Raw genomic sequence first — 11,219 nt, forward strand, 5'->3', positions numbered from 1 at the left:
TATTGGCGCCTTAAAAGTGAAGTCAGCTGAGCTTGATGCCTGGAAAAAACATGGTGGATTAGTTATAGACGAGCTAAAGCTGTCGGAACACTTTGCAGTTAAAACGTCTGGGGTTATTGAGGGTTTTGTAGACCTAGGCCCTTTCACAGCAGCCAAAGACAAAGGTGTCCCATGTGACCATGGCATGGTTATACTATTTGTTCCCTTTCAGGGAAAATGGAGCCAGGTAATTGGCTATTTTGCCACACATGGCAACATGAAGGGGGACATTCTTGCCAAAGTTGTTATTGAGGCAACCGTATTGGCCGAAAAGAGTGGCCTTTTTGTTGATTTCATTACATGCGACAGCGCAAGCTGGAATAGAAGGATGTGGAGGATACTTGGGATACAAGCATCAGCTGAGTCTACCAGCTGCAAAATTCAGCACCCCAGCGATGCATCACGAAACCTCTTTTTTATATCCGACTTCCCTCATCTTATCAAATGTCTACGCAACTCATTGTTGAAATCTGGATTCAACACTCCAGCTGGCCATGTAAGGCTCTTCTTCATCTTATTGAGGATTTTGTTGTGCTATTACTCACTCTTGAAGCTTAACAGGGTCCTCTCCAATTTCTTTTTAGGTGGATATGCAACACGTAAAGGAAGCCTACAAAATGGATTCCTGCAATGTTACCCTCAAGGTTATGCCAGGGATAACACGATGTCATATTGAGCCAAACGCATTTGAAAAGATGAGAGTCAGTTATGCGTTCCAGCTTTTCGGCACTAAAGTGCTCCAAGCTTTTCACCTGTATAAGGACACGTTAGAAGCCACTCTTGGAAGGATGGATGCAACTCAGGAATTCTTCAGGTGAAATGCCTATTTTCTCTTCTGCTACTTAATTTTAAAAGTAATGAAACCTTTGCATTATGGTTTTGTTAGCTGGAAATGATGTTTAAGTCTAACTTGGTGCAAGCAACATCTGAAGAGCTTGTTTGTGTATTTCAGCAAAATCCACCAGCTGATATCTGTGATGACCTCACGGTTCCCTGCGGAAGCCCTCCGGCCAGATTCTCGAGCAACAGCTGTGCTGCAGGATTTTTTATCCTATCTTAAAGCATGGGAGGAGCATGTAAAAGGGACAGGTGGCTTTGTGAGTGAGTCCACGGCAACAGGTCTGCGTGTAACCATTTCAAGCACATTAGGCTTGCTAGATTACCTTACAAGAAAAGTAGGTTTTAAGTACCTAATGACCTCCAAAACTAATCAAGACCCTCTTGAAAACCTTTTTGGGATCGTTCGACAGTCTTCTGGCAGTAATGACCACCCAACACCAAGTCAATTTCTAGTTATCATTAACTGCTTGTCATTTTATGGGCTAGTAAAATGTGCCAGTCAAGGTAACTGTCAGCAGGACGAACTGGGCTCCCTCCTGGAAGTTGACAGCCTGCCAGACACTGCGCAGAATGCAGCAGACTTTCATCTGCCAATGAGTGCTGCTAAGAGCATGCACACAGCTCCATCCTCCCAAGACCATAACCAGCACATTGCCAGCAGTGACTCAAGAATAATTTTTCACATCGCTGGCTATGTTGCAAGAAAATGCGTTTTAAAAACCAATTGCCAAGACTGTCTGACCCTTCTCACTATGCCTGCCCCAGATGAAACTTTCCGGCTTGCGAGGCTGACAAAGTTTCGTGACAATGGAGGGCTCCTCTATCCAACTGGTCGCTTATTTGGTTTCATAAAGAAGCTTGAGGACTTGTTCACAGGCTGCTTCTCCCATGGACAGCTGCACTCTGACAGCATTTTAGATGTGCTGACAGTTGTCAAAGCCAGACTTGGCCAAGAGGTTGGTTGTTCCAGTCATGCTTCCACCCTTTCTCCAAAAATAATCAAATTCTATGTCACTACACGACTTCACTTCTATGTTAAAAGTATAAATACTGACAAGTCGGGGAAGCGCCAAAAGGCAAAGCACTTGAAGTTGAGCCGCTGCTCTTGAAATGTGCATGCTGTCTGCATTGTCTACTTGTTGCATTGTGCTTGTCAAGATAATAAACTTTTGTTAAAGTTGTTCAACCAACATTTTGTTTGCATTTTTTTTCTCTTTTTCTTTCATAAAATATTTCCTTAAAAATAAGTGTGGCTATACCAACATCACTCTCTGGAAAGGCAGATATAGGAAATTATGCAGTATGTTAGTGTCGGGAGAATTAAATGCGTTTTATGTTGGAATAATGTAGAGCAATGACTGATGTATAGGCGCATGTTTTCTGGCACATATGTGACATGCTACAGCATGGAAGGTGTTTTAAACGGTTTACCTTTTGTTTCAACATTCATGTGCGATTAAAACTTCATATCTATGCTGCTTAACATTTCATTGATATACCTCTATTTTTCTTCCACAATATGCTCAGCCAGAGTCAAATAGGTGGGTATACAGGAAAGGCATCGTTCCAAAGGTGCCTGAATTGCTGTAAGGACTGCAAATAGGGTAACGCCGAAAACGAATTTCTGCACGCGCGCAACTCGATAACACCGCGACATATGGATCACTTACGTTCTAATCAAAGACAGCAGTAAAACTGCTGTCTTTGACAAGAATGTAAGTGATTCATTTGTTATGTCACGCTATTATTGAGTAAATATACCCAAACTTGCTGTCAATGGAGAGGAACCCCACAGCCTTTTACTCGGCGCAAGACGCGAGTTTTCGATACGAGTGCAAGCTCAGCAAAGCCAGCGTTACAAAAATGGTGATTAAAGAAACTTTTCCCTCATGAAAAGAAAGACGAAGTACTACTGACAAACAAGCATACTGTCCAAGCTCTTTATTTATATGAGAAACGAGCATTCAAGAAATTAGACCGTTTCAACAGCGGCGACCACGTACCTTTCGCACGGCCAAAGCGCGGCCGCTTACGTTGAATACAGTGGTGGCGCCATCTAGCAGGCGAGACGTAAACCGCGACAGCGGATGGAGCTCAGTCAGCCCACTACCCAATATTCTAGTACACTTTAACCAAGCGCCGCAAGACGGCCGTTCCACCAGAAGCGACATCCCCCCCTTCGGCCTCGCCACGTGGAAATTCCAACCCAAGTACGTCACCCACGGGCGAGCTTACAAAGCTAGGGGGCCTCCTGAAGACCCCCCTCCGCTGCTCCCCACCTCTCAAGCAACAGAGCGGTTCGGAGAAAGTCACGGCCAGCGGAGGAAGCCTGCCAGAAAGCGAGGTGACGTCATCATCGTCCTCCTCCCCGACGCCCCTCCCATCCTCACCGGGCAGCCAGGAATCTCTTCCCTCCTCCCCGGAGCAGTCGTCTGCTACACTGTCCCCCTCCTCGGCGACGAGCGTGGCCCTAGTCGACATGGAGCGGGAGAGATCAGCAGAGAGGGACCCCTCTCCCCCAGGGAACAGCGGGCCAAGCTGTGTACTAGGCCCCCTCCTTCCCCTGGCAGAGGACGCCTTCCCTTGCCTTTCTCCTCCCGGCCCACCGCCAGCCCCTCATCTGCCGCCTCGCACAACGTCACCACCGGCGAAGACGGGCGAGAGAGAAAAACGCGGATGAATAATCCGCTGAAGAGCGATAACGGCTTATAAAATGATCGGAACGGTCATCAGCGCACCTCGGGCCTCCACCTCCAGTACTTTAATTGCTTGCGTCATCAATGCTCCTTGCGCCGCCGTCGGCACTAGTTCGTGTCGCCACTGAGCTGTCGTTAGTAATGGCCTAATCAAGTTACATAACATTGGTAATGACACCGGGCTGCGCGGAGGTGAGCTAGTGGCACAATGCTTACGCATAGTCTAATTCCCAGAGGAGTTTCTGCGAGATTTTTTGTTGTTGTTGTTGTTCCTGGTCGTTTAATATGCGTCGTGTATGGCGCCAGCGCACTGCTATTGTTTCTGCTGGAAGAGAGATAGTGATGTCAATAAGGAAGCTTGAGCGCAGCGATGATGTGGCTCGTGGTGCGAGAAACCCTCCATGCCCCACGATTATCCCAGCTTTTGTAGATCGAAGCGCCTCGCACACCACAACCAACTTCTTATCACATCCCTTTATCCCCTTATCCAAACTGCAAAATTTCGTCCAGTGTTGCGTCAGCGTCCGCACGCAACTCTTATTTCGAAGCAGCCTATAGGCGGCTTGTTTTGAAACACCTATTTTCTCTTAGCGACAGCTGGGTGAGCAGATTGCGCGCCCAAGCACAACATCTCCCTAGGCCCACCAAGTACCTACAAGGATCTAGGGCGCTCGCCGTGAAGCTTTGGGGAAGAAGTACCTAGAAACGTGGTACACGCGAGCAGCGCATGGCGGCGCAGCGATCGAGCGCTGGGCTTGGGCGTAAATAGAAACACGCAAACCGGCCCCGGCGGAACCCTCTCCCAAGGCGCAGGCGAGCACGCCGGCTACATCGAGGGCCTCAACGGGTGCCACACCCCCCTCCCGAAAACGAAACCGCCGACGCGGCCGCCGCCGTACCACGCGAGCGGAGGCCGCTCTCGCACCCATCCGCGAGACCTGCGACACTGTTTTGCTTCGCCCCGTGGGCCAGCGGAACTTCCGTGCATCCACGAAGGAGGCCATCGCGGCCCAGCTCTCGAGAGTGGCTGGCGCGCACCGCGTCCGCGTGAACTTTCGGCTGAATGTCGTAGCGGTTGACGCGCTGCCGGACTCGCCACTTGCACCCCTTCTCGCAGTTGCGGACATCTGCGACGTCCCTGTCCGTGCCGCAGCGGCCCCAAAAGACTCGTGCACCGGTGTCCTTTTCGGCGTCGATACGTCCCTCGACCCTGACACAGTGCGCACGAACATTGATTCTGCGGTGCCCGTTCTCGGCTGCTATCGCGCGGGGCCCAACTTTGTCGTGCGCTTCTCGGGCAGCACACCACCAAAGGAGATCGCGCTCTTCAAGATGCGTCGGCCCGTCAACCCCAGGCGCCCCCGCCCCACACAGTGTCGCTCCTGTGGAGCCTTCGGCCACGTCAGTGAGGCCTGCATATCGGCGCGCCGCTGCCTGAGGTGTGGTGGCAACCACTCGATGGCTGACTGCACTGCGAGGAGCGCGAAGTGCCTCCACTGTGGCGGCCGACACAGCGCGACCGAGCCTCGCTGCCCTCAATGGCAGCGGGAACGCCGCATCGCTGAGACGGTCGCATCTTCGATCGAACCCATCACGCGCCACCAGGCAGCCGCCATCGTCCGTGCCGCCGAGAAGCCAACGCCTAGTGGCCCTCAACCCCTCGCCGCCCATCGAGCTTCATCGCGCGTCGACGCCAGCCGCACGTTCGCCGATGTCGCGAACAACCGTCCGGCGAGGCCGCCTGTCGCAGGCAACACGTCGACCCCCTCGCCGGCGGTCACCGTGGCTCCCGCTGACCCGCGCAACGCCGTGATCGCACTGCTCGCTGCCGCACTCAAGTGCGCCACGGAACTCTTGCCGCACGACTCACCTGCCCGTTCTTTGTGTGCCGCTGCTCTCGCCGCCCACGGGGCACTGACCAACCATGGCAGTTAGAGCTCGGGGTGTTTCTCGGCCGCGCATCCTGCAGTGGAACTGCAATTCCCTGCGCTGCCGGCACTCGGAGCTCGTCGAGCATCTGCCTCTGTGCGACTACGATGTCCTCGCCTTTCAGGAGACGTATGTGCGTGCAGAGGAGGTCTCGCTGCCTGGTTACATCGGCTACAGCAGTGCCAGTGAGTGCGCCTTGGCACACTGTACTTCTGCGCCTTGCCACGACAGCGCCCATCCGCAGAAGCGCCCCCGCGTTGCGCTGTACATCCGCGCCACCCTCCCGCACGTCCTCATCGACACAAGCCAGCTGTGCAGTGCTGTGGTGGAGTGCGTGGCCGCTACCGTGCGCGTCCGGGGCGCCGACACCTCTGTGGCGTCTGTTTACATGCGCCCCAATCGCGGCCGCAACAGCCACCAGCAGAACGACTTCACTTACCTCACGCGCCTGATTGCCTCGTTTTCGGCGGACTGTGTCGTCTGTGGAGACTTTAACGCTCACCACCGTAGCTGGGGAGGTGATCACAGTGATCTGCGAGGTAAAGCGCTCCTTGCCACCGCGTCAACGCTGGGCCTATCCATCCTAAACAGCGGGAGGCCCACGTTTGTGCGCCGCGGCGTACAAACCTCGCCGATCGATCTGGCACTTGTCTCGGAGCGCTGCTCATATTTCTGGCAACGCGCACCGGACACTGCCGGATCGGATCACTTCCCTATCACCCTATCACCCACCTGCCCCAGCCGCGGAGTTGTTCGCGTGTGCGTTGTAGTTCGGTGGACGCTTTTCCGCGATTTGTGTCATGGGTGGTCGCGCGACGCCGATTTTTTCGCGCACATGGCGGAGTGTGCTAGGCGCGCGTTGACGAGTATGGTTGTGCCGGCCGGCACTCCCTGCCCGGACATTAAGCTCCTGAACATTCGCGCCGCCCGCCGCCGTGCCCAGCGCCGCGCCGTCCGCACGGGTGCCGCGTCTGACTGGACTACTTACAACAGACTGGACGCTGTGTGCCGACGGCATGCCAGGCAGCTGCGCCGCCGCAGCTGGGCTAGACTCTGCGCGTCACTCGCCGACCCGCAAAACCAGCACCGTGGCTGGCGCATCATGCGCTCGCTCGTGAACCCGAGGACCCCACGCTGGCCAGTCCTCGGCATCGCTGTTGCCCGCGGCATCACAGAGTTGGCGCTCGCCGAGCTTCTGGCGGACTCTTTCGCTGCTGCCAACGCTTCAACAGCACCCGGCGTCCCTGCGGTTGCATTGCGGGCGCTCTACACGGCTGTGTTCGTGAGAGGGGAAGATCGCGCGCATACCGCGAGGGCGATTGACAGCCTGTGCAGCGACGACTTCACCTTTCACGAGCAGCAGCGCGTCTTGCGCCGCAGGCGGCGCCGCACCGCCCCCGGAGCAGACGGCATCACACATCAGATGCTACGCAACCTCGACGACGCCCAGCGCCAGCACCTCCTAGACGCCTACAACGCCGTCTTCCGCGAGGGCTCCCTGCCGGAGTCGTGGCGCTCTGCTGTCGTGGTGCCGGTTCTCAAGCGCGGCAAACCCTCGCGCGAGCTCGCCTCATACAGGCCGGTCTCGCTAACATCTGTGCCGGGCAAGACCATGGAGGCGATGGCACTGTCCAGACTCCAGTGGATTGCGCGCGCTCGCGGTGCCCTTCCGCCCGAACAGTGCGGATTCCGAGCACAGCGCTCCACTGCAGACTGCCTCGCCGTCGTTGTCGGCACGCTGGAGCAGGCCAGGCGCGCCGGAGAGGCCGCATTCCTTCTCCTCCTCGACGTGCGCAGCGCTTTTGACACCCTCCCACACGAATCAGTCATCTCTGCTGTGCGAGCCCTCGGCGTTGCGGACAACCTGCTCGCCTACGTGCAGGCGTTCCTCGCAGACAGGAAGTTCGTCGTCCGCGTCGGCAGGGCCACAAGCTCGCCTCGGCCAGTGACCACCGGTGTGCCTCAGGGTAGTGTGTTGAGCCCTTTCCTGTTTAACCTTACCCTCGCTCCCATCATCGAGTGCATACCGAAAGCTGGCCGTTTCCCTGTGCGCGCTGTTGTGTACGCGGACGACGTCGCACTCTACGTGCGGGGACCGACGTCTGCCATTCCCGAGATGCGACGCGGACTACAGGCGGCCTTGGATTCCGTCGCCGGCTTCCTCCGTGCCATCGGCCTGGAGCTGTCATCGGCAAAGAGTGAGGCGATAATGGTGCACCCTCGCGCTGCCGCACGCCGCCACACCGGCCGCGTGCTCATCGATGGTGTGCCACTGAGCTGGGAACCGACGGTGTCCTACCTTGGTCTGACTATCGACCATCGCCTCACCTGGGTCGCGGCAGTGAAACGCCTACGCGCCGCCTCTCTCCGTGTTGAACGTGCGGTTCGCCGCCTCCTCGCGCGCGGGCAAGGCTGCCCCCCTTCTTTCGCCGTCAGTGTTTATGGAGCGATGGCGCTCTCTCGGGTGTTCTACGCGCTGCCGCTCTGTGATGTGCGCGATTCCCTGTGGCGCGCCGTTGACCGCGACCATCGCAGGGTGCTTCGCGTGTGCCACGGCCTCCCCCGCATGTCGCGAGTGGCGGAGACGCTCGCCGAAACTGGCGCCTGGCCCCCTTCATTAACAGCTGATCTCCGCGCGCTCGGCCATATTGAGCGCCTCTCTCGAGCCCCCGGCACGGGCCCCATCCTGTCGCTAATCCGGGATCTCCCTGCATCACGCGTGGGCAAGATGATGCAGCTGTTTGATAACATCGTGGCTGATCCGCCGGCTCCACCACCAGCCTGGCCGCCACCGAGCCTCGCAGTGCCGCTAGACGTGTGTCTCGAACTGCCAGGCGTCCGCTCCAAGCAACGCACGCCTCTCTGTGCCATCGTACAGGAGGCTGCAGCGAGGATACAGGACGACCTGGCAGGGAGAGCGCACCTATACACAGACGGCTCGGTCCTCGAGGACGGCTCCGCGGCTGCTGCCTGCATCGCCCCGAGTCTCGGCATCGAAAACCAGTGCCGCCTGCCCTACCGAGCATCCTCCACCACCGCTGAGCTCGTAGGCATTCATCTGGCCGCGGACGTCCTCGAGCAATCGCCGCACATCTCTCGTGCGGCGATACTCACCGATTCGAGGCCCGCCCTGCAACAGCTACTCCTTGAGGAACGCGCCCCACTGCTCGCCCAGCGAGTCGCGTGCAGGCTCCACGCATTGCAGCAACGGGGACTCGATCTTCGCCTACAGTGGGTGCCCTCACATGTCGGTGTCGCCGGGAATGAGGCTGTCGATAAGCTCGCGCGACGCGCACACGACCCGAGCACCCAAATCACGCAACGGGTAAGCTCGTTCGACGCCGCGCCGGAGAGAATCCGCCGTGAGCCCGCGCTGCGCCACCCAGACGGCCGAATTGCGCGCGGACGCCCGCCACGCCATCTCCCGGAGGCCGGCTTCACTAGGCGCGAGCGCGCCTTCCTTCTCGCCTTGCGGACCGGTTCCGTCTGGCCCGCCGAGAGGAGGCATCACCTCCAAGGAGCCCTCTCCCCTTTCTGCCGGGACTGCGGCGCGACGGATACGTTGGAACATTTGCTGTGTGAGTGCCCGACTTTCTCGAACGCGCGCGCGGCCCTCGCAAAAGTATACCGTACCCACAAACATCCCTGTGCAACGGTGGACAATCTGCTGCACCCCTCGGTCTGCATCTCAAGCCAGAAGCGTCTCTTCCGAGCGATTCTGGAGTTCGCCGAGGACATCGCCCTAGCTGATCGCCTCTAAGCCCCCTCCCCACGCTCACAGCGTTTCGACCGCTGCTGCTCCTTCCCTCTTCCTTTCACCACTCTTTCTATCCCTTCCCCCTGTGCAGCGCGGTTGAGGTGTCCTCATCTGAGAGACAGTTACTGCGCTGCACTTTACCCCATGTTCCTACTTCCCAAACAAGAATCTCTCTCTTCAATTCCCTCTCCCTCTTGTACAGCGCGGTTGAGGTGTCCTCATCTGAGAGACAGTTACTGCGCTGTACTTTACCGCATGTTTTTCCTTCCCAAACCAAGAATCTCTCTCTCCCCCCCGGCGGGCCTACAACCAACGCAACGGAAGGTGCTGGGCGCGGATCACCGAGCCGTCGTCCGCCAGTTCCTGTGCCTCCCGCGGTCGTCACAACGCGGCGCCGCTCTCGCCGAGGCAGTAAAGCAATCTCCCAAAGTAGCGCCATTCTATTCCCTCCTCCTCCGCTCGGCGCGGCCTCGACGGTGGCGCCGCCGGTGGTTGACCTGCCGTAGCAGACGACGACTAACACGCTACGGGAGGAGATTCCCAGAAAAGTTCGTTCGAGCCCTGCGGAGCAGTTTTTTTGAATCGAGATCTTTCTTCGTCAGTCGGTAACTGGCCTTCAGAATTTCGTGTTGGAACTGCGGAAGAAATAGAGAAAAGGACCATTATTCAAGGCGTATTTAAGGCGTAAAGCGTTCGACGTTGAGAGTTCGTGTTGCTGAAACACGACGCAAGCACGCGGTGTACTCAAACACGCGCGTAATTACCAAAGTTTCAGGTGTTGACAGCGTGAAAGTATGTGTACGTGGTTCCGTAGGTTCATTTACGTGCCTGCGGGATACTTTTGTTCGGCCGGCGCGTCAGAGATTGCTGACCGCACACAGCCGGAATGGCTGTGTGCGGTCAGCAATGCCTGGCAACAGGGCCGTTTTTTTTCATTGCGGGGTGCTTAGGTAATCGTGACGATATATTGTTTTTTTTTTTACAAGTACTGCTCCAGGAGGGCACATGTAATGGCTAACGGAGGCCTCTGAAGAGCACGTGACATTACAATAATGCAGGCGTCGCAGGGAGTGTTCGCATACAAAATTGGCTGTCCGCGATCTTATGCCCCCTTGGCATGCACAGGCTTCGGTGAGCCCCACCCAGCCCTGGTTCAAGCTTTGGTGTTCCCGTTGCCGCTTTGGTGCCCTGGAGGCGCCGTCAATAATACGAAATAATGACAAGGTGCAAGGTGTTACAACTAGTAAAAAAAAATTTATTGAAGGAATACAATCGCTCCGAGGCGCCAACTTCTAAAGCAGCGCTAGCGCGCCCGCGCGAGTATTATGAAACGCCAACGCGGAATTTACCGGCCCACGTACGGCTCTACGATCAAAGTGCACGTTAAACATCCCCAGGCGAGATAAAGTTATCCGGAGCCATCCACTACGACCTGCATCCTAGCTTTAGTCGCTTCGGAACGTTAAACACGTTAATCACCACAAACCAAATCAATACATGCGGGCGTACATTCGAAGTTAAAGACTGCATCGTAAGTCATATTGAGCCTTGCAAAAGCGTCGAGAATGTGCTAACTTCTGGTGGAGCTCAAAACACACCCTGAATAAACTCGCTTTTATGTCACAGGCCAGCTGCAGATGCGTGCATTTCACCGCAAGACGAAACTACACGAAACAAAGAGAGCGCATTCGAAAAAAAAAAGTCAAACAACGCGCTAAAAACCACGCAGAGCATGAACACGCACTTTTTCGAAGTGGAAGGCGTGAACTAGGCTCGAAATAAGAGGTTGTGAGTAGCCGTGGCCCTTACTTCACTAAGCCGTGCGTCTTTGCCACTTCCTCGAAGTCAGCCCGCCCGATCCTGCGAATCGACACTTCTTGCGTTGCGCCCTCCGGACGGCAAAGCAAAAAGCTTTTTGCCCTCGCTGTGTCTGTTGCGGCAACCGAAGGCGCAGCAGC

At 56.2% G+C, this 11,219-nt stretch overlaps 1 protein-coding gene across 1 annotated transcript; it reads left to right on the plus strand.

Annotated features, from left to right (window-relative positions):
• The first annotated feature begins 8,221 nt into the window (after positions 1-8,221).
• On the plus strand, positions 8,222-9,860 carry LOC142568041 (uncharacterized). The gene has a single exon (XM_075678121.1). It carries the CDS (start codon positions 8,233-8,235, stop codon positions 9,262-9,264), a length of 1,032 nt encoding a protein of 343 aa, XP_075534236.1. The 5' UTR covers positions 8,222-8,232; the 3' UTR covers positions 9,265-9,860.
• The last annotated feature ends 1,359 nt before the right edge of the window (positions 9,861-11,219 follow it).

This window comes from Dermacentor variabilis, unplaced genomic scaffold, assembly GCF_050947875.1.
Source record: "Dermacentor variabilis isolate Ectoservices unplaced genomic scaffold, ASM5094787v1 scaffold_16, whole genome shotgun sequence".
NCBI classification, from domain to species: domain Eukaryota; kingdom Metazoa; phylum Arthropoda; class Arachnida; order Ixodida; family Ixodidae; genus Dermacentor; species Dermacentor variabilis.

Bases quoted from the DNA above. Each gene is read 5' to 3' on its own strand.
- LOC142568041 (XM_075678121.1), top strand. From the start codon at position 8,233: ATGATGCAGCTGTTTGATAACATCGTGGCTGATCCGCCGGCTCCACCA.